We start from the raw sequence: 23,607 nt of genomic DNA, 5'->3' as shown, positions 1-23,607 counted from the left end.
TCTTCCCTGACCTGGGTGTCTGCAGGGCTGTTCCTCTCGCATATTCTCACTCCTCTCTCCGGCTGCAATTTCTGTCGAGCAGCAACTTTTTCCCCTTCTTAACTATGTTATCCCAGAGGCGCTACCACCGTCACTGATGGGCTCGGCCTTGGCCAGTGGCGGGTCCATCTTGGAGCTGGCTGGCATGGGCTCCATTCAACATAGGGGAAGCTTCTGGCAGCTTCTCACAGAAGCCACCCCTGTAGCCCCCCCCACTGCCAAACCCTTGCCATGCAAACCCAGTACGGTTAGTTATAAATCAGGAGTGTGATACGAAGCCTGATGTTTCCTGATCTTTCCCATCAGGCTTTTTGAATGGAAATTAATAATTATACAGGAAACTGCTCTGAAGTAATTAGTGTTCACCTCCTCATTCTTCCTTTGTTTTTCTTCTGAGGATATCCAGATTAAAGCCATTGATGGGAAACCATAAGCAAAAGAAGACGTGCAGTTAATTTCTCCTTACAGAGATGAGAGCTGTGCTGGGGGATGTTATAAGCAGCTACTGCCTCCAGCAGCTCCAGGGCCTGGGGTTCCTCCTGCCCGGCTGCTGGAGCCCAGCTTGTTGTGCCCATCCCAGGCTGATGGACACGGCTTCTGCTTTCCCGTTTGCAGGACACCGACGGGGACAGCTACGCAGACGGCCACAGACAAGGTGGTGCCTCCAGCTGTGCCTCCTACGTGTAGGACTCGCAGAAGACCTAAGTACAGACCAGCCGGTCCAGCTTGATATTTGCAAGCAAATAACATGCACACACCTGGTTTGGGGCAGATGCAGACTCTCACCCCGCCAGCAGCCAGCCCCAGGCACAGAGGCTGTGACCCATGGTCCCGCTCCAGCCGCCGGCACTGAGCCCCTCGCTCACCTCGCTCACACCGATCCCCCCGGTAGCTGGCACTTACTTACTCCTTGCAGCCTCCGCACATGCTGTGTGGAGAGTGAGAGTACGCAGAGAGACAGTTAAGAAAGGTTTTATAAGAAGAGAGGGCACAAGGCTCAGTCAGACAAGTGTACTTTACACACAACCGACCCCTTTTATACTCCTTTCTGTCCGATCCCCACTCTGCTTCTTCCTGATCCCCTTCTCCTAATCATTCCTTCCTCAGTTTTGCAGAGTCCTCCTCAAATAAATATCCCAAATCTTCATGTTCCTCTTGTTTGCCCCTTCTTATCAGTTACAAAGGCCAGGTGACCTTCTCCAGAGCTGGCCTGAAGCTCTTCAATGGCCCATGAATCAGTAACCGGAGACTTCTGGTCTTTGGCATTGTCTCCATTGTCCCTTGCCCACCAGGTTTGCGTCTGCACGTCCTTGTTTATCACATCCTCCTTTATTTGTTATCCCCTTTGCTTTGAAAAGGTGAGGTCCTTGGTCAGATGATAACCTTCATGAAGCAGGTGCTCTTACCTTCCACGTACACTTACAAGGTGTACCTACATGGGTTTAGTCTCCAACTTGCTTACTTTCTGGTACTGAAGGACAAGGTGTCTCAAGGTTACCAGTGAGATAGTCCAGACCACATTGTTTGGGATTTTCCTTTGGTCTCTCGAATATTTGTTTTGTCAATATGGATGTTTCATTTTACCAGAATTTTAGTCTCAATTTTGAATATGAATCTTGAAAATACGATATTTGGCTTATGCATATAATCTCATCAAAATTATAAATCCAGTGCCAAGTGGCTTTTCTCTTTATGCACAAAAACCACCATAAAAATCCTGAAAGTTTTATAAGGACAAACTAAGAACAGAGGTTATGTAAAGTTCCTACTTAAAGTATTTTTAATTTAATTTACTATAGTGGCTTTACAAGTAGGGAGAAGGCATAGTTAGAAATGCTCCTCCGTGCCAAGTTAGCTTTTATCTTGGAGTTCCTGTTCTGTGCAGATGTATGGGTGAAATAAAGAAGAGCCCCAAAGCAACCATATAGGGAAACATTGGAGTACTTTTCAATGTTATATTTTGATGATAAACTGTCAGATTTGGTAGGAAGCCAAGATAGATGGTGGTAAATAAATTATTCTTAGGGTCAGGCTAGGCATACAGACCTCCTGGTAGAATTTTCTTCGCTATTTCCTCTAGAGAATGATAAAACTCCTAAATAATAAAATACGGAAAAGTCAGCTGCTTGGTAGGAAGTTTTTCTACATGCATCAGTGCTTGAATACGCAGCATTGGGTCCTTGCTCCTAATGCAGCTTCCCTCGCCACCATCAGGGCATTAACTACTGGTAGTGACAAGGACGTTAATGTTAACTTGTGTATCATCAGTTACACGAGGCAATTCCAGCCTCTTTAAGAGAGTGGATTAGGAGGGCACTGTGAAAGAAAATAAATGCTCATGACTTCAGAATTTGGGGCAAATCCAAAATGCTCCATTATCTCCTCCGATATTATCTTTCTTGATAGTGAAATGGAGTTTTATTCCTGCTGGTTTGCCAGTCAAGAATTGCTGGACGAGCTACAAGCTTTGCTAAGGAAGCACGGTCACGGCTTCGCTCTCATCGCACCAGTTGGGGTGCAGCCCTGCCTGGGAAGGGGTGGGTAGGACCGCCAGGAGAACGGCACTTTTCCACCATCCCTGACACGCCGGGGACACGCTGTCAACTCGCTGAATTCCCTCCACTTTGTAATTTAAAATCCTTCCGTGCCTTGGTGCGATTGCTCTGGGTTTTGTCAGCTGGCTGGTGGTGTTCGGGCCCGGGGCACGGAGGGGTCTGAGGGCAGCACCGCGGCCCGCGGGGCTGCAGCCGCCGCCCGGGGACCCGGCGGGGACCCGGCCCCCCCCGCCCGGCTCCCTGCGCTCCCGGTCCCGCCCGCCGGGAGGGGCGGCCCCGGCCCCGGCCCCGGCCCCGGCCCCGGCCCCGGCCCCGCCTCCGCGGAGCGGAGCGGCGCGGCGAGAGGCGCGGAGCGGCGCGGAGCCCGGAGGAGCCGCGGAGATGCTGAGCTCGCCCTGGGCGCGCTTCTACTCCAACAGCTGCTGCCTCTGCTGCCATGTCCGCACCGGCACCATCATCCTCGGCGTCTGGTACCTGGTAAGCGCCCCCCGGCCGTCCCCGTCCCCCCGGGGGTGTCCCCCCGCCCCGGCCGCTCGGCAGCGGCTGCAGGGGCAGCCTTAGCGGCTGCTCCGCGGAGGGGGATGCCCGCCGCGGCAGCTGGGGGTGCCCCTCGCAGCCCAGGCGTTTTGGGGAGATAACCCTCCGAGGAGTCACGTTATGATTAGCAGCATAATGCTCGGTGAGCTCCAGCGCTTCCCCGCTGGGTTATCCCCCGGCAAGGCAGAGGCTGGTATTTAGACTCTGTCTAAATCGGGAAATGAAGCATATGCATGTTTGAGGGTCAGGGGAGTGGGAGCAGGAGATACAGAGCACCGGCAGGCTCACCAGGGTCTCCAGCGAAAAGCTGTTTTGGGGATGAAAATGTGACGATTGAAGATTCCTGGTGTGAGGGGGTTTCCTGGCTCCCCCAAACTTCGTAGCGGTGTTTCTCTGTTGTTGACTGCAGCGCTGAGGCCCTGCTGGTGCGTTAGCTCCAGCAAGGCTGCCCAGACCCTGACCACACTGTGCAGAAAATCTTGTTTTATCATCTCTGGTTGCTGCTTCGTGAAGAAGTCAGGTGTTCTCGTCACCTCTTCTCTGTTCCTTGCTTGTCAGATAATTGTCAGTAGTATCTTGGTCTGCCTGGCAGAGAGCTGAAACCTTTCAGGCAGCTGCTATCAGATACTAGAAAGACTTCTTTCCTCCATCAGCAGGGTTATAGGACGTGAGTGAGGAGTTGACTCTCGAGGCAGAGCTTTAATGGGTTATCATCAGTCCCAGAGGTTGTTCGACACCCAGTTATTCAGCCAGGGGAAAGACTCGGTGAGAAGGAGGCACATTAAGCCCTCAGTTCCTCTCCCGTCTTTGACAATCTTTTCTCAATCCCTTGCGTAGCAATGCAGGAAAAGCGGCTTTCCCAGAGCTGGCCCTGCCATAGTCGCAGGGTTTGCAAATGTGTCACAAGAATAAAAAGAGCTGGTTCGTCGCTTTGGGTTATGTAGATGCACTTCTCAGCCTGCTCAGTCTTCCCTGTCTCTTGGTGCGAGAAATCAGTCTCTGCCTGATGCCAAGGCCACGCAGAGCTGTTTGCCAAGCGTCATTTTTCAAATGATTGCAGACGGAAGCAGATTAGACCCGGGCTTATTTGCTAACTACTGAAATTCCCTTCAGAAGCAAGTGAAAAATGCAGGGCTGGCCTCCATTGTAGGACAGCTCATTAAATAAATTCAATCAGCGTAATAAAAAGGCTATGATGACATTTATGTCCTAGAAATCATATAAAATGCTCTATATCCTATAAAATACATATTTCACCACTGAGACAATGGTGCATTGGTTTAACTATTTCTTGCTCCTGGTTTAATAAAATGTAGTTAAATGCAATATCCACAGCCTGTGGTATCTCGAATACTGACAGTATTGAAAAAGATGCCCCTCTTTTCCCGGCTGCAATGAAGTTTCAGTAAGTTTCAATATGACCTGAAAGCTTTTGAACATTTCTTCCAGGATGCTTGTTATTGCTTTCTGCCTTCAGCTGAATGAAGCCTTTTCACATTGGCTCCACAAAGACAGGGATACAGATATTTTAGCTGTTCAGTGGACCTAAAGATATTTGAGGAAGAAGGAATTAAGTGCATCACTGTCCTTAGATACAAAGAAAAGCCTGACAGCTTTTTAGACTTTGTTACCTATTGAATTGCTAGCATTTAAATACCAGTGCCCCAATTTCACGTAGTACTTTTCTGCAAAATCTGTTTTAAAATTTTCTTTTCTAACTAGCAGGTATTTCTTGATTTACACCTCTTCCTATTTTGCTTCTTTTGCTTTCATAGATTTTTCAGGGCAGATTTCTAAATGACTTCAAACTGACAGTAACTCACAACATGTCAGGGGCCACATTTCCTTCTGCACTTTCTCCTCTACTGCAAATATTTAGATTTTCAAGGTTAACTATTAAGAATAGAAATTTAGATGCATGTTGATAACAAAAGCTAAACCTTTTTGCTAGCTTACAAAGTTAGGAAGCAGTAAGGAAGGAAGGGATAGCTCCTTGAGTAAATAGCTACCCTGGTTGAAAGGTCTGATTAACGGAGTCATAGACAAAAATATTGTTTTATCTCAGAAGAACGATTGTGACTTGATACCATGTGCTATTGAGGGTTTTACCTGGTGGCAAATTTTTTCTCTGCATGCATTTTGGGTGGTTGCATTACTCCAAACCACAGGTGAACTGTGATCATTACCTCAAATAAAGTTCAAATAAAAACCCCTTTGATTTTTTGCCCCACCAACATGTATTCTGTATACTGTTTGCCATTGTGCTTCACAGGAAATTACTTGAGGAAAAAACATCCCCCTAGAGAATGAATAGTTTTCTTGTTGCTTTTTCATATCTTGCTACCTGTGAAGTGTAAGTTTTATTAATTCTATGACTATGAATACAAAGATTCAGTAGTAGAAACTTCTGAAGGAGGAAAAAATAGTAGCTAAAAGTTTTGGCAGGCTTTCAAAATAACATTTTGACATGTTGAACCAGTTTTGAGTTAGTATAATCTCAGGAGGCAGAATTTCATGTCTGAGTAAATGTGGAAAAAATAGTGCATTTCTCTGGGATGATGTTTTAGCTCTTTAGTTTTAATGTTTTAATTGGATGTTCGGGATCCTACAAATAGTGGCGAGAGTGGGGAGCTGAGTGCAGGTGCAGTCATCAGGGCTGCGCGATGAGAGCACTTTCCCACACAGGTAAGGGGCAGGAACGCTGTGTGCATTTCCGACACACGCCCAGAATTAGAATGGTCTCATAAAGTATCAATAGCTGGGAAATAAATATTTAACTTTGCTCTGTTTTAGAATATAAAGGATCTCAGAATGCTAATGCTTCTATAGGTCTTGTGTTTCAGTAGTTTCTTCCTGGTAGAGCCATAGGTACTGCATCCAGAATAATATAATATAATACAGCATTGCATGATATTGCAATATAGTGTACATAATAAAATATATGTACTATCACAGAGCACTGAGGTACTTCACTGTAAAAAGTGACTTGTAAAGGGTGGAGCAGCCAGAGGAAATTTCCTGAAAAGAATATCTCATCGGGTTGCAGAATAGCCTGCACTTCAGGAATGGGTGTGCTGCCTTGGGGAGACAAGCTTCAGAGGGGGTGCTGCAATGTTGAATACAAACATTATGCTGAAGATTAAGATGGCAGTAATATGGCTGGCTGGGGGGTAATATTTATGTCAAAACCTGAGGACCAGTTTGGTTCAGCTGGTTATTAATTTTTGGTTTTTATCCTACTGGCATGGACTTTACATTTCTCCGCATTGTATCAAACATGAAGTCAGAGGTCACAAGTAATAACGCAGAAACATTTTGGGCATGAAAGTCTTATAAGTGTCATATTTTGGAAAAAAAATTAAGGAAAAAGAGAAAGTCACTTTCAGCAGCTTAGTTTTGTTCTAAAGAGTTGTATCAGCACGCTGTTCAAGGCAGCGACACCGCTGAAATGAGCCAACTTCAGTTCTGATCTCCCCCGGGTGCTGGTGGTGTCCAGGGGAAAGCTGGCACTTGTGTTCGTTCCAAGTGACCCAGTCGGTACCAGTGAGTCAGAATAACATCCCTGGCGGTCACAGCATTCATAAACGCAGCATGTCTTCTTCCTGAGTAAATGGACTCCACTTTCTTTATCTGAAACACAAAGAAGGAATGACATTAGATGTGCTGACAGTGTCACGGAAGGATTTCCCACTCTCCTGACACAGGGCAGTGGGGTTTATTCACACTGCGAGGCTCCACCGGCACCATCTGGGACAACGGGAATTATTTCCCATTGACTTGGGAGGGGGGAAGACGAAACTTTAAGGCATCAGTTCAGACAAAAAGAGCGTTAAAACAAGGAGCTTTCATTTTTGAGCGACATGTGCCCAGTGCCGCCTGCTACCCGCCTCGCTGCAGCAGTGCCCTGGGCAGGGGCTGCTCCTCCCCAGGGACCCCCGGGACCCCCGGGACCCCGGGCGCCGCCGCCCCGCCGCGGGAGCTGTCCAGCCCCGCCGGAGCTGACCGCGGCTCCCCGGGCCCCGGCAGAGCGGGGCTAAAAGTAAAAACTCATGGGCGGCTGAGAACCTGTCGAGTTACCAGGCTGTGCGGTTCCCTCTGAAGGACGTGCGGCCAGAACATAAATGGAGCAAGCCAAATTTTTTAGCCAGGGTGGCTTCAGCGTTTGAGCTGCTATTTGTGGAAAGCTCGGCATGAATTGGTAGTCGTGACATTTCACTTCTGGATTTTTCTGAATATGCAGTTGAAAACGTGCATAATTTCTGTCTGCATCCCAGTCGGTTTTTAATGAAAGGACTGAATCCTGATGGATGAAAAAATCTACTGGTAGTGGCCTTTTTATACTGTAAAGCAAAAGAAAAGCACTGGTTGCTAGGGCCTCATTGATTTACAGGTTGAACACCCTGCTGAGATCAGTAGAGTGCACTTGACCTGATGTCAAAAAGAGAATCAAGGTATATATTTTGCAACTGAGCCACACTTATTTCCTTGTCTTTTTCAAGCCCCATGCAAAACAGTATATATGGCAATGTCTTTCTAACTAAATACCAGTTAGAAGATTACTGAAATCTTGGCTTACTTGGCAGGGAGTAGAGATCAGCATGACTGCTCATGTAAACAAAATATGCCTACACTGGGGTCCTTCCAAGCTGCTCTGTCCCCACTCCTGCAACCTTTACACCATCTGAGACTACTCACAGAGGCAAGGAGTTGTAAGTGGGAGTCCCTTGAACAGGGCAGGAAGGCCCTTTCAGGGAAAATAAAGAAATTCTAAGAAAAGATGAAGCTAATTATTTTCAAACCTGTGAGAACTGGGAGATTTTGAAAGCTGAAAAAAGAACTGAAGTTGTGAGAAGGAGGAAATTGCACCATTAGAAAGCCTGATGATACAGGGAATAGGAAACTTTGTTATCCCAGTGCCAGGTTGTGGGAATTTGCATGAATACAAGTATAAGGCCTTGTGTTTCACTTAGAAAATTAGCTTTCTTGGTTTTTATATGGAATGGAATTGGCAAAGAATAAAGGATCTCCAACTTTATCTACATACGAATGGTCATAGTACATCAGCCAGCTCACTGCAGGCTCTATTCCTTCAGATCAGCCAGGGATGTTGCTTCCCGTGTCATGCCAGTGTGATATAGCTTGGGTGTTGGGTCAGGTTATCCTGGAAGCAATGCTGCCTTTACCACCTCCACTAGCAATCCAATACTGGTGGCACCGGGGAAAGACGTCTTGCGGAATGGGCCTTGCTGTGGGTTCACAAGGAGATTGCCCCTCCATGGCCCAGACCTGGGCAGTATATTCAGGGGGAAGAGCTGGGTGGTGCCAATGACATGGCTAATTCCCGGCCCTTGCTAGGAGATGTTGCATCAGCAGCAGGTGAGATTTCTCCACTGGCAGGTGAAGGGGTCAGGATATAATCTGAAATTACTTAAGATTCCCAATTCTTGTAGTGGAAATGGCTGCAGTGACTAAATATTTATGTCCCAAGTGCCATGTCTATAAAATTATCATTAGCTTTTCTATTGTCTGTACTTCCTTTCACTAAAAAAATCCCTGACATCTTGAAGAAAAACAGTAGCATTCCCAGGTAACTCACTGGAGACTTGCTGCTTTGTGCACATGCTTGCTTCTGAGGAGAGTGGAGAGGGAACTTGGAATTCATTATGAATAAAGAAAAATATGAATCCTACTTTCAAAGGCTTCCCTGTATGATTGATGTACATGTTGAATATCCAGCTGAGACTGGAATCAGAGGAGGTTCAGGGTATTTGCTCTTGGAGCGGATTGCATCCATTTCATTATCTTCTTCAAGACCAGCGGGAAATAAATGACTGATCCTGCACACAAATACCTGCTCAGGGCCTGCATGGTACTTTCTTAAGAAACTGAAAATATGTATGCATTTTAGACACGATAGAGTAAAGAATAAAGACCACCACTCATAATCAGCATGAACAAAATATATCTTGTCTGAAGGACCTTCTCAATAACTACATTCTGATTGTAACTTATCTAGAGAGACAGTATTAAATGACATAACAATTAATTGCTTCAAGAATAGCTTCTGGAGAACTGCTTAAATAACTCCTTCCTACCATGCGCAAACCCAGGTTGGTTTCTGCAGTGCAGGACCTTATCCCACCTCCTTCCCTCCTCATTCCAATTCATGTTTCAGGGCCTCTTCAGTTAAATTACAAAATAAAGTACCATATGGGAGGAATTCAAATCACACAATCAATAAGACAGCTTGCAAAGACCCTAATCACTCACCTCTGGGTGACAGAATCAATCCATGAACAGGCCAGAAAGATTATCTGAAAAAAGGATGGATTCATAGGTGTTACCTGTGCTTTCTGTTCTGAGTGAAAATAGCCGGCTTTGTGTGTTTGCTGTGTTGCAGAGAGGAGTAGAAACAGCATTTTGTCAGTCCTCCCCAGACTCTGTCACACATTAGTGTGCTTATTAATGTTCTTGTTTTAAAAACTTTTTAAGGCATTGGAGGTCTAAAATTTCTTGTAAGCATCTTTTGGACAATCTATGCATTTACTGAACTGTTTCTTAGTCTGTAACAAAACACAAGGATTTGTGAAAACTTCTTTAAGCTCTAATCTCCTTACATATGCAAGTTTTCTTATATCCCCAAATACCACAGTAGGATTTTTCACCGAGTGTATGAATCATTGCAACTATAGCTGATAATCTGCATCAGTTGTCCAGGATAATGACACAGTTGTCTCTTCTGTTCAACACAGTTATCAATTCAGAAAATGTAAACTTTTGTAAAATACCTTTTTTTTTCCTAGTAAGGCCTTCAATTGGATAATAAATTCACTGGGATTACAAAGAACAGTTGTCTCCCTCCAGTGAGAAAACAGATGGTTGGTTGTAAGAGAAGCAAAGTTTACATAAATGCTTGTTAAAGGAAAGAAACCCATTAAGAGTCCAGTATGCTATAATTACATTTGGTTTTTATACAAAAATCATGAATGTATTTATAGAAAGGAGAGGAGGTATTACATTAATCAAGTAAAATGTGTTTAGAAGTTCTGTTGAAGGTTAATATGTATCTCCTAGTGAGCCAGGGGAGAACACATTAAGCTTCGTAAACTGATCGTTGATTAGACTGACGTCAGTGAAAATCCAATTAGTTTTACATATTCCTGGACATATGGAATGGATGTTGCAAAATAGCCAGGAATTAACTTCCTTGATTGCTTTCTTTTTCTCTGGTTTTACTGTGAGGCTCATGCTTTGACTAAAACTCTGGAAGTTTAAAGTGCCTGAGGCTTGAAAACATGCACGGGAGTTTCTGTGGTGTTCTGCAGCTGGACTGGAGGTTTCAAGCCCCAAATCTCCAAACAGCAGAATAGGAAGAGAAAAACCACGCTTGTTGCTGAAGGTGCACGAGAGTGCTCCTGATCGATCTGAAGTATTGAATCTGCCAGCAAGGCATCACCGAAGAAATAATCTGGACTTGAGCCTAGCGCACTGTTCCTGGACCTCCTGTGGGTCTGCTCTCTTTCAGATGTCTGCAGTCAGCTCTGACTACCGTCATCCTAGTCCTCTGCCTTAGAAGAGCTTTTTAAAGTGCTGTGGCTGTTTTTCATTTCATTCCTGGCTTGTGCTGAGCAAGGTCTTGTTCTGTCAGGAGATATATTAAGCTACTTAAAACAGACAGGGCAAATGCTTTTGGCAGAAACACAGGTTTGTGGGAGATTTTCACCTTGCAGAGGTGCATTTTCCAGCTGTGAAACAGCTGTGCCCAGACAGATCAGATACATGTGATTATGTTGTTTACTGTTTCAGTAATTATCTGTACTGTATCATCCTTTGTGGTGTGCCCGCTTCTTCCTTGCATAACTAAATCACTGCCTTGGGTTGCAGAGTGATGCAAGGATGCAGTTTACTACTGACAGCTCTGATCCCTTGCATGGTTTCTGTGGATATTGCCTGTGGTGACTACATAAGAATAATTGATCAAAGGTTTGGTGTGGTTTGGTGGGTTTTTTTTTTTTAATTAAGTGGGCATATGTGGCTCGCTGTCAAAAGTTGAGGCACGCTCCTCTCACCAGTGCAGTAACACATGTCCAAAGAGGCTAGAGGTGAGTCTGAGCCCAGACAGTGTCGTGGACTGGTGTGGGTAAGACATGCTAGCTGCTGGCCATGGCCAGCTGCCTTGGGCAATCCAGCCCAGGTGCTCAACTGCCCAGTTACAGCTGCATTGACTGGCCCATCCTCTCTCATAGGTCCACACTAATGTTCAGACCCATGGGAGCTGCCACAACTCACATCAACAGTGACACTTTCACAGGTCTGCCCTTTCACAGTCACCTGCAAGACTCAGAAATAAATTTCTGGAAGTCAAGGACAAATCCCAACTGACCAGTTGAACAACTCTTTTTCTAATAAGGTTTTAATGCATAGCAATTCTTTGCTAGCTCTCCACAGCATCCTGAACCGAGATGTGCTTTAGTAGAAATTGTGAGTCAGTCTGGCAACATTATAACTTGAACATGGGTATAAGATTATATTTCCCCAAGGACAGGCAGAAGACCTTGGCAATCATTTTCAGAACCTTGCTCAGAAACAGGTTCAACTTTCTTTAAATACAATGTAAAAGTAACAAAGAATCCACCAACAAATTTGCATATAAATATCCTATTTCCTTAAACCATGACAGGAGTAAGATTAAGTATATAACAAATTAAACTCTATCTCTAGGGAAGCAGAAACCTCCAGTATGCATACTGCACAGTTTATCCGTCTAATTTTTCTTTTATAAATTTAGTCATTACCATATTTCATTAGTAACAGACCTCTTGTGGTTTGGGTTTTAGGACTGTTAAAAGGCTGGCAGTAGGCAGTAGTTGAGTCATTTGTATAGAAGAGTGCTGATAAATTATGCTGGACTTCCTATATCAATTTAATCAGCATAGCCTTTAAAGTTCAATGCTTAGTGTCATTATAATAATCAAAGTTGGGTTTATATATAAAGTCTGATTAAAATATTTTATGCAGCTTTCTATTATATGCTCTCTGTAATACGCCGGTCTGAGCCTGCCTGGATCATTCTTTGACTTCTCATGAGTAATTTGGAAAAATAAGCAACAAGAATCGCAGACTCTACCCTGTCTTCTCCAGATTAAAGAACATCATAAAAACTTAATTGCTACTTCTGATGTAACTAATGCTCTTCCTATTCCAGTGCAGTATTTCAGGTAGCAGCTAGAAACATATGCTTTGAGAAACCACACAGGGAAGTAAGAAAGAATGACTTGTGCAGGGAAGACATTTTCTTTTATTCTACTATTATTTTAAGGTGGGCAATAACCTGAAGCACAAAGGCTTATATTTTGTTTTTAAGATGTTTTGTAATGCAACTAAGCACTTGCATTTCTTGAATAAACAGCTCATCCTTTTCTGTATTCCTCCGACCTTTTGGCTTCAGTAATAATGTCTGATAATGACTTTCACTGGTGAAAGGGGTGAAGGATTTCCTTTAACCCAACTCTGTGCATCCATCTTTCTGTTTCCCTTCCGACTGTTATGTTTCATTGGGTGAAAAGATAACTAAGCGTGTCTAGGTTTCCTTCCTTGGACCATTCGTTATTTTGTGTATCACTAACACATCTGCAGCTTGTCCCCCAGCACTGGAGAGTTGAAACGTTTTCATTAGAATGAGGCAGAAGGCTTATACAGCAGAAAAACGAGAGACCGGTATCTACTCTGACAGCCAGGATTCTCCTGCTCCTCCTTTCCTAGGAGTTCAAGCCACTGACTGAGGTGTGCTCTGATGTAGCTCCTGGGTCCGATGCACCCTGAGGGGGAAGATGACTGAATCATTGCCATGAGATCTGTAAAAAAAACTTGGGCACACGGGGGGGACATCTCATTCCTTCTCATGTTGTTTTCCTGCTCTCCACAGCAGTCAGACAGCTGTAAAACTTTAATTGCTAAAACTGCCTCCTTGTTTCCTCTTTAATCAGAATTCAGGAAAAAAATATACTTTGCCTAACAGGGAGAGAGAGAGAAGAGAGAGGAAAATCTGCCAATAAGGTGCAATAGATCATAAACTTTAAGTCATCATCAATGCTAACAAAAGACGTTTGGGAAAGGCACCCCAGATAGTGCAAATCTACCCTGAACTACTGAGTTAAACAACTTGACTTTTTTTCCCTTTTGTAGGGTTCTTTTGTCCTTTTGATGAACAGAAGTGTTCTTGCTTTTATTAATGTCTTCTATGCTAAAAGAAAAAAGAAAAAAAAATGCAAAGAACGTGCCAGGTGGGAAGGCAACGGTAGATGGGGAGAATTAAGGATGTTGAGTTAGCTTAATTATACATTTTCCATAAATTCTTACTTTTTCTAACAGTAATACTGACTTCAAATATCCAAGTATTCTAGAATATTTACAGACTTCTGATGTCAGTTTAGTTTTAAGGAGTAAAATAGTTTAAGATTGGAGGTTTGTTTCTATAGAGAATGAACACTTAGAGTCATAAACTTACCTTGAGTTTTTTGAAGGAGGATGGAGGGTGTGGGGTTTTGCTTGAGACTTTCTTCAGTTTTATTAAAAACATTTAGGCTTTCTTACTAGCAAAATTAATGTCATTGGTGATTTGCTTCAATAGTATCTCTGTAGAGGGCAACAAAATAAACACTGCCAGTTTTGTGGGTTTTTTTGTTTTTTTTTTTTTTTTTTAAATATGCTAGAATTGTGTTCGCCAGTTCAAAACTTGGCCAAGGTTTAGGAGCCTTGGTCAGCAACACCCCAAGATGGCTCACCGTTCAAAGTCCTCAGAGAAATCTGCTGTTATTTGCTGCTCAGTCACAACCATTTTTGTTCAGAAACATCATCTCCTTTTTCATCTGGTAGCTCATACTGTGTTAGGTATGGGACTACAGAGTAAACTACAGCGATTTTTTTGGTAACTAGCTGCCTGTATCAACTCCAGTACTATGATTCACTAATACAGATTACAGAAAGTTGGGGGGTTAACCCAGAATTACTGTGTTTTCATTAAATCTATTTTTTCATTGTTTTTTATACCATAAAATCAAACTTTATCTTTGCAGTTTTCTATTTTTCTCCCCTTATCTAAAAGTATTGGGGTTTTATACCTAAATATTACTGGACTGTTCACTGTCATTAAACCAGCTCTCTGAAACTGTAAAGGGCCCCCGACAGGGAGCACAGGCAGCGAGTTAGTGCTCCACCAACACAGAGATTTAAGCAGTGTGCTTATGTGGATCTCTCTTGAGTTCAGTGAGGCTGAAAACAGACCCAGAATTAACAGTGCATGGACATCTTTCACCACACAGACAGCATCCAGACCGTTACATGCATGGATTCAGCTATAAATTGAACTCTCAATATAAATAAAGCTAGGGGGTTTTCTTACTTTTTCCTATCAATATAAGGGACTCTCTTCACTACATTAGGAAGTCTTGGGAGAACTGTGGTAGAATATTTGCAGAGGGGACCCTGTGGACTTCAACAGAAACGTCAGTGTACTTTTAATGCAGTGTACTGAGTTAAAGTAAGCTTAATATTTCCTCTTCTAAACTCCCTTATCAGAGCAATTTTATTTCAACTCTTGACTGTAAGCTGGAGGAAGGCAGAGACAAATTAAGCCATTATAAGTCCTGACAATTCTTTTAGTACTTACGGACATCTATGTAAGTCACTGGCTTGAGGATTTCTCTGTCTGCTTGAGTTAGGGATCAGCAAAAAGATCTGTGTTAATGGCATGCTCTTAGGAGCTACTGGAACTAATTTTATTTTAGGTAAGCTGGGATAGATATGATGCAGCTGCACTTCTGTGAAGGGTCTGAAATTATAGTGGTATTCATTTTCTCATCACCTGTTGATACAGTGGTTCCTGACACTTTCCCTCCCCTGTATTTTATCTCCATGGGTCACCACAGTTCGCTGCTGATCTCTGGAACAAACGATGTGGAAAAGAAGACAACTCACTCATTGGTGGCAGAGGTCTGAAATTTAATGCCCTAATTTTAGTGCATTATATAGTTTCTAAACGCTGGATGCTGCCTGCGGAAGACATGAGGTTGCTTGCTTGCATCCTAAACACTGCACGTTGCCTCTAGCAGTGCTGCCTCACGTTGTACATAAGCTGCCGGTTCTTTATCACAGTACAGATGGAAGCAGTAGCAGTGGCTGGCGGTGCCGGTCCTACTCTCAGCACATGCTGCCCTTCTCCCTTATGCCTGCATGCACCTTCTCTCACACAGTTGTTGCTGTTCAAAATACCTTCTACTCAAATCTGAAACTGTGTTTTGTAAGCCCAGAGCAGGAAATCCAAGTGATGTTCCAGTATTTGGACTAGCTATCTCCTCCATAGCATGTCCTCTTTTCCTCTTTTCATTACATCTTCTGGGGTCTCTACAAAGCAGAGTTATTCTCCTCCTCTACACTGACAAGAAGGTAGATGTATTCCACGTGGTTGCCAGAGAAGTAAGATTCGGGGATTTTTTTTAATTAGTATTTTATTTCTGTATCAGGATAAGAGGACAGTTGGGCAATTCTAGGACTTTCTGTGGAATCTTTGTCCAGTCTCTTGTTAGGGCACTCTGGGCACCATCCTTGAGGTGCTGAGCCCAGGTGCGGAACTGGGAGCTGGTAATGGGGTCCATCTACAGCCCCCAGCATGGCAGGTGGTGAATCAGGGCCAGGGGCCATTGAGGGAGCCCAACCAGGAGCAAAAGGGGACAAGACCAGGGACACAACTGGAGACAAGCTACAACATGCATTCAAGGCATCTACCCAGGAAGCATGGCTGGAGACCGGCACTCCCGTGGTGCCACTGGGGCGGGGACTGATGACCCCAGGCTGAGCTGAAATGGAGTCCTGGGCCATGGGCAGGGGTGTGTGGAGGCCCAAGGTGGGGCTGGGCAGGGCCAGTAAGGCCTGTTAGTGCCCCCGGGGCTCCTCTCCTATATCTCTGGGTAGCACTATGACTGTAACCAGCAGCAGGACCCAATGGTCACAGCTCTGACTTGATAGTGCAAAATCTGGCATTTTATTCTTACCACTGAACACCACCCAGCTGCATGTTCATGAATATGTTTCTCTTTCTCCATCCATAAAAGGAGGATGACATGTCTCATTAGGAAGGTATAGGGCTTGGTTGCTTACTGAAACTTTGCATAATGAAAATGCTTTCTAAGCATTGTTAATTAGTCATTACATTATTTGTTGCTGAAGGAATGTAAAAGTATCTTGAAGGAAATCTTGGCCCTATTGAGAGAGCAGAAAAATCTCCTTTGCTTTTCCTAGAACAGAGATTTCAACTCTCATACCAACTGCATACAGCAACAGGGAATCACTTTATGCTCTTGTCCTTGATTATGTGTCCTTGCAAGATGCTACATCAGTAAGTTTTTAGGCACATTAAATGTATGCATTAAAGCATTTTTCAAAATTCAATAGTCACATCATTTTCAAAACAAAAGAAAAACTCTAACAAATACAATACATCCAACTGTGCACACATTTCTTCTTGGAGAAAGAGGGTGAGCAAATAAACACATGGTGTATTTCACTTGCACTGCCGACAGCACAGCTGGAAGGTGCTCAGAGAGCATTATGGTGACCTCAAGAGAACAACCCGATAGAACAGAAAAGCGATGCACTAAAGAACATTAGAGAGATTCCTACTGATCGCAGCAGACTTCAGATCAGGCAAACACAATCTGTGTCTTATACAGAGACTTAAAGGCAATGCTGACAAACATGTAATCCGAATCTGGACATATCCATATGGAGAATGTAGAGTGCCTAGGTCAGTATTTTATGAATCTTCCTGACTGTATCTGTACAAACGATTAAACTTTTATGCCTTTAAAATAGCAACACTATACACATTTATAGTTTCCGATTGCTGGGTTATTTTAAGTACTCTTCTTAAGTAACACATTTATTACTGGCATATGTCCTCTAGCTTTCCACAAAGGAGTATAAAGCAAGAACTGGATTGCAATATAAAGTTATACATAATGTTAAAAATGAGTAGGATTTGTAGAATATAACTTTGAATCTTGACACTCATCTGATCTATCTTCAAAGCCAAGCCAAGCCCATCTATGGCTACAGCATTCCCAACACAAAGCTATTTAAATGTTCTATGAAAAAATGCAGTGATGAAGATCTCTAACCCGCTCCAGACAATCTCTTCTGCTGTCTGATTGTTCTTATTGTTCAGCAAGCTGCCTAACCTAAATTTCCTTTTGCTGTAGTTTAAATCTGTTCCTTTACTCATCTTGCAGTGGATCTTGAGGAAAGTCTGTTGCCTCCTTCTTTTCCTCACCTTTCTGCATATAAAAGACTGAGAGCATCTCCCTCCACCTTCTCCTCACTAAACAATCCATTTTTTTCCCTGTCAATCACACTTTCTAGACATCTGATCACCCTCTGTTCTGTTGCAGGATCTTCCCCAGGGTTTTTCTTGGTATATTTTAGAAGGACTTTGAACTGGGCCCTTCCTGCAGAGGCCCTTTGGAGGGCGAGTGGGTGGATGACTTGTGCGTATAATACCCAGGGTTCTGCAGTACTGCCCACCACCATGCAGCCGCAAAGATGAGCTCACGGATGGCACTGAGTCACGTTCGGTTTATTCACTGAGGAACTGTTACCTACTCAGTTATTTCTCCTCTTGTTCTTCTGCAGTTTGTCACAAGTGTGATGCTCTGTGCTTGTTGGTACTGAATTGTGTTCTATTGTCCGAATTCTGCCATAGTTGGTCAAAATCTTTTTGAGCTTATCTCCTGAAGTGCTTACAGCTTGGCACTGTCTGCAAATTAAAAAAAGAAGATACAAGTCACAAGTGACTTGAAATACCAAGTATTGCAACAATACTGGAGAACCCTAATCAATATATCTTCTGCACCGGCTGTGAATCTTTGACAACTATTATTTCATTACAACTATCCAGCTAGTTGTGCACTTCCTGTACTTTCAACCAAACCAGGTTTTCCTAGCTCATTTATGAGAATCTGTCAAAAGGATTGCTAAGATGCAAAGAGGTGATACCTACTGCTTTTACCCTGTCCACGAGGCCTCTTAGCCTGTCAGAGAAGGAAAATAAGATGAATTAATAACGGTTTGTCCTTGGCAAGCCCATGGTGATTGTTGGTTATGACCATACAAATTTGAAGTGCTAATGGGGAGAATGCTTGATTATCTGTTCTTGAGTTTATTTTATTCTTAAATCTCACAATCTAGCCAGAAATTCTTTACATGGCCTTTCTTCTTTGTAAAGGCATAAACTGTGCTTGCTCTTTCTCCGTCTTGTGAACTCAATCTATTCTCAACAATTTTTCAAAGGTCATTGCTAACAGATCTGGTATCAGCTAGACTTGATGGAATTTGCCTATCAAAAAGTGTTTATCTTACCCAAGAAATTCTCTAGCCTGTTCATGTCTTATTATAGCCTGTGTTCCTACACCTTTTTGTTGCTGTTAGTAACATGGGATCAGATTAGGATGACTTCGAAGTGAGAACCAAAGCAATAAAAATCCATCTTTCCCAGCATACTCTATTATCAGCTTTCTTCTCTCCATTTTCCTGTTCATCAGTTATCTTCCTAGTTCTGTAGAATAATCTTTTAGCCAGGCTGCGTTATTTTGTGCTGAGCAATCTTCTTTTCTGCAATTAGCCCTCTTCACTTCAAAGCGATATGAGCATTTTGTTCAGATTTGGTTTAAAATATAGCTCTTGGCTACCTCTGTGTTCCTCTCATAGCTGATACTTGACAATCCGCTTCTGCTAAATCACTTGATACCATATTCTTGTGTTTAATTCACTTATTGCATTTCATAGCCAAGGCCTCAGTGTATGTGAATGTCTCTCTGTGCCACATGACACAGGAGCGTGCCCATCAGACACGGCTCATGTTGTCACCTACTCCTGTCCCCCCAAGGCCTCCTGATTTAACAGGTCATGTGAATCAGCTCGTCACTCACGGCCTTTTTTAAAATTCAGCCTCTTCCAGCAAATCAGCTCCTCTTTGATCATCTAAGCGATTTCACAGGGCTTGTCCCCAATTCCAGCTCTGCCACACTAATAATCCTTGACTACAGCACTCATTTGTAATAATCTCAGAATGACTGTTTTACATTGATTTTGGTTTTTGCAACAGAACAAACTGAAATCGATGTGCTAACATGTTTTATAATCTGAAAGAGCAGCGGTATCTTGTCTGATGGTGTGGGAGAGAGTCAGAACAAAAAGGGTTAATCCATGTTTTGTTTCATTTTTCTGCCACCACTTGGGGAAGAAACAGGTCCTGTTTACAAGAACCCAGAGAAATTAATTGCAGTGTTAGTTAAATACTACAGTTTTACAGTTGGAAAACTCCATAGTTAGAATGGAGTGCGGCAGGTATATCCTACCCAGAGCTTTTCCACAGATTACTTTCACAGTCTGACCCTTCTCCCTTTTTCCTCTCTATAGATTATCAATTTGGTGGTATTGCTGATTCTGCTGAGCGCTCTGACCGATCCTGACCAGTACCACCTAACCAGTGCTGAATTAGGGGGTGAATTTGAATTTATGGATGATGCCAGTAAGTACAAACTGCCTAAATACTAGCACTCATTGCTCCAACATTTATGTAAAACTGTCCTATCATTTTATTGTCCTTTAATTATTGCTTCACCTTGGTATCTCACAGATGCATTTTTATTGTGAAAGGTGTATTCATGGCACTGTTCAAATCGGTTACCTAGTAGTAACCTTATCTGTTACCTATTAGTAATCCATCTGCTCTTCTGTGTCCTGGCTTGACATGTAGATGTTATCCCTGAGCATGATGCTGAAAGCCCCAGGGGGATTTTGCAAGACACAGAGAGATACGGAGCCTCTGCACCTCCCAGCACCATGTCTGGTAGTGCTTGCACGTGCATAAGAACCCATACTGCTATTTAGGTAACTGGCTGAATGTGTTCATTCATGTTGTACATATTTACACACCTGCCATGTGCACATGGCATGACTTGCACAAACCAATTGTAACAGACGCAAGTATAAATATTAACTGTATAGTCATAGGTGTATTAGTGATAACACAGGGCTGCTTCCTTCTCTCACCAAAGGGCATCGTAGAAAATCTTCAATACAGTTTCAGGGAAGGATTAGCCAGGCCATTTATGTCTCCTCCAAAAACCTCCTGTCTTTTGCAAATGCTTCTTTCTTCCATGACTGTTTCAAATTATTTGGTGATGTTTGATTTGTTGATTTGCTTTAACCATTTAATTTGTATCTAGAGAAGTTTTCCCTCAATGTGATTTTGATAAAAATGGCTGGTTATTTTAATTTCTGCTCACAAGATTGTTACGTTCAACATTTCTCACAGTAATCTGAAACAAGGTCTCCTACTGGTTACACTGGTGTCTTGCTGCTCAGAATCGTACCCATCTGTAGCAAAAGGCTCAAAGTCCTTTCCTCATTCCTACTGAAGTCAATAAAAATATCAGTAGGAAAAGGAGTAGCTTTACATGTGAGAAAAATAATTGCACCCATGGTGTGTCAGAGCTGCTCGGTATCAGTTAAGTGATGCTTATTTCCACAAGTTCTTCAGTGCAGATATGCCTTGAGGGCCTACATTTAATTAATGATAAGGGACAATTGCTACTTTATTGTGTCTTCATTGAAAAACCACCTACAACTTCTGACTAAAAATCTTTTTATATAACTGGATTTAAGAAAGTAAGGACCATAGTACATACAGATGGGCTCCTAGCTGATTCTGACATATTAAAACTGACTGCCTTGTCCTAATTCTCGGAGATTAACCTTGGTAATGACTGTCTGTCAGTGTGGTTTTATATAGCCGACATCAGAGGCCTGCCAGTGCCCAAGGCTTTAAAATAGTAATTCTGTTTTGTAATGCAATAGCTGTCAGATCAAGTACATTGGGGATTTCCATCTACACTTGAAAATTGTATTATTTTCTGTATTTTTTTACCAAGGCTTCTGAAGTGAACCCTGCAAGACTGTAAAAGGATGGCTTGTGGGCCAAGCGACCTCATTTCCATTCGGTAAAGGGAACATTTCACAGGCAGTTAAATTACAAATGAACATTTGAATTAATGTCTCCCTTTATTCTTTGACTCCCTCTGTTTTAATGCCTTACTGAGTAAAGGCAGCTGAATCAAGCTACTGGCTTTTATAGTTACTGGAAATAGCTGGCAGGAGATTTTTTTTTTCTTTTTTTTTCTTTAAGTATGACTATATTTGTTCAAATCGGAGGAAATGTTTTCTTATGAGATAAAACATCAGACAAACTTCCACATGCTCTTCTCTTGTCCTATTTTTATTTTGAAGAAATGTTTCCCAGGTTAGCTACATGTGTTGAAATTCTTAGGTGTGAAACCATGAGAACAAAATACAGGAGGATACATCCATTTTTATGCTAATGAAGGTCCCAAAGTTATTGTCTATATATACTGGTATTGACAAATAATAATAATGGAAATACTAGTAGCCATTATTCTCATTACTACTTTTGATGCCCCTATCAATAGGAAGCCAAAAAAGAATGCAGATTTTGCATGTCAAATTGTCATTCCCTTTCCCTCCATCCTCAAACAGGCTTCTTCATAAAACATTTGAAAATACCAACTGGAAATAAATTTATCAGCTGAGTCATAGTAGTGGGATCAAGGCTAACATGAAGTTAATGACCAATTATTTCCCATGACTTCCAAGAAACCAGGATTCCCCCAATATTTGTATTCATATTTATTTCTGGCTGTGCTTAGGCCTGGTTTATGGAGAATTTTCAATTTTCTGTTCCAGCAGTGGGAAAAAAGTTCCTTCCACATGCAGAGCCAGAACCAGTCTAGGACAAACTGCTTGAAAATGCCAGTGCAGTACCAGTTCTTCTGCGAATGGCTGCTTAGCCTTAATTTCAGGATTTAGCGTGGTTCCCAGGGCATTACCAGAGGCTCCAAAATGCCTGTTTGATTAAGCAGAGGAAGGATTTACCTGAGCACTTAGAAAAAGCTGTAGGCTATAGCTTTTCCTTTCTATTCTAAAAAAAGGAAACAAGGGGGAAAATAATCTGCCAAGACTTGCCATGCAGCAGATGGCTGTACTGGAAGACACCAACGCATGTGGTTTGGCTGGCTCTCTGAGACGTACATCTGGGAGCCGGGGAAAACGCTGGGCTTCCTCCTGTGCTGGATATTCAGCTGAGCCCATTTAGTCTCATCTTTCTTTTTATTATTTCCTTAGGGCCTGAGGGAGTTTATGAACTAGACGCTGGACTAGGAAAAATTAGAAACGTGTGAGCTGCCCCATGCAATACTGCTGCTGTTAAAAGACTAATAATGTCTGGGCAGGAGATGGAAAAGCCCTATAAATCATTTTGACTTCCCAGAGGGTTTCACCTGAGCCTTCTGCTCAGCTTCTCCAGATACAGAGACCACGATCCTGACATGTCAACAGCCCAAACAAGCAGTGAGCGTTGCTTGGCTTTATTTACTGCCTTCAGAGTGTCACAGATGTGTGCGATACTTCATAAGTCATATGACAGCTAGAACTGAAATCCTGTGTATGCCCTTTAGAAATTGATGGGAACTTTGACACCGGCGTCAGCAACTCAGGCCGAAATCAGCCTGTGTCCCTGCCCTGGGATGGGCAGATGAGACAAGCAGAGGTCTCAGGGCAGGGCAGGGTAATGAGATGGTATCTCAGCAGAACATGACATGCATCTGGGGCATAAAAAGACCAATTCAAATAAAAATATTTTTATAAGAAAACCTGCAGATAGCAAGCTTGGACTTCTGTGGGGGTGAAGGGTAGAGCACATAACCTTCCTGCCCCAATCCATCAACACCACTTGTGTAGCATGAGCCCCATGTCACAGGGAGGGGAAAAAGCTAGATCCCTGCCCCAGCATAGCATATTCAGGGCTGTATCTTCCCCTCTAGCCTTATCCTCTGGAGTAAATGAGCTCGGCTCAAAGGTGCAGAAAGCTCTTTCCTTCTCACTGGCCTCCCTCCTTTGCTGGAGAGAAAATGCCACCACCGCCTGGGTTGCGACCCAGGAGGCTGCATGGCGGCTCGCAGCAGCGGCATCGAGCTCACACAAGCAGCTTGGAGGAGAGAGCGAAGCAGTAATCCTTAGCTGGCAGTAAGGAGGCCAGGCTGCTGCATAAATAAGACTAGGAGGGTGGGCAACACTGCCTGAGGATTGTAGGCTGCAATCTGCCTGAGGATTGTAGCTTTCTGGCCCCTGCTGTCAGAGCCGTGAGCCAGTGATTAACTCCAGGGCTGGGGCAGGTGATGAGCTGGAGGATTTGAGGTCTCCATCACTCCACACAGGTCCTGGCTCAGGGACTGGCCTCACTGGCTCCTCCTCCCTGTCCCCACAGCACCCGCCACCAGCCTCCTCTGCAAGAGGAGAGGGGAAGGCAAGGAAATGCTTGTGAGATGGGTTGGAGGGAGCTCCAGCT

The 23,607-nt window shown here is 43.3% G+C and overlaps 1 protein-coding gene across 1 annotated transcript in view; it reads left to right on the top strand.

Moving 5' to 3' along the window:
- Positions 1-2,945: 2,945 nt before the first annotated feature.
- LAPTM4B (lysosomal protein transmembrane 4 beta) overlaps positions 2,946-23,607 on the top strand; it is a 62,147-nt gene continuing 41,485 nt past the window's right edge. The window contains exons 1-2 of the mRNA XM_082306794.1: positions 2,946-3,071; positions 19,602-19,713. Coding sequence (XP_082162920.1) covers positions 2,976-3,071; positions 19,602-19,713 — 208 coding nt within the window. The 5' untranslated portion in view covers positions 2,946-2,975. The remainder of the gene's footprint in view (positions 3,072-19,601; positions 19,714-23,607) is intronic.

Source organism: Platalea leucorodia, assembly GCF_965183815.1.
Source record: "Platalea leucorodia genome assembly, chromosome: 1".
NCBI lineage: Eukaryota > Metazoa > Chordata > Aves > Pelecaniformes > Threskiornithidae > Platalea > Platalea leucorodia.
The sequence above is the reverse complement of the archived record's forward strand: the minus strand, read 5'-3'. Positions and strand labels throughout refer to the sequence as shown.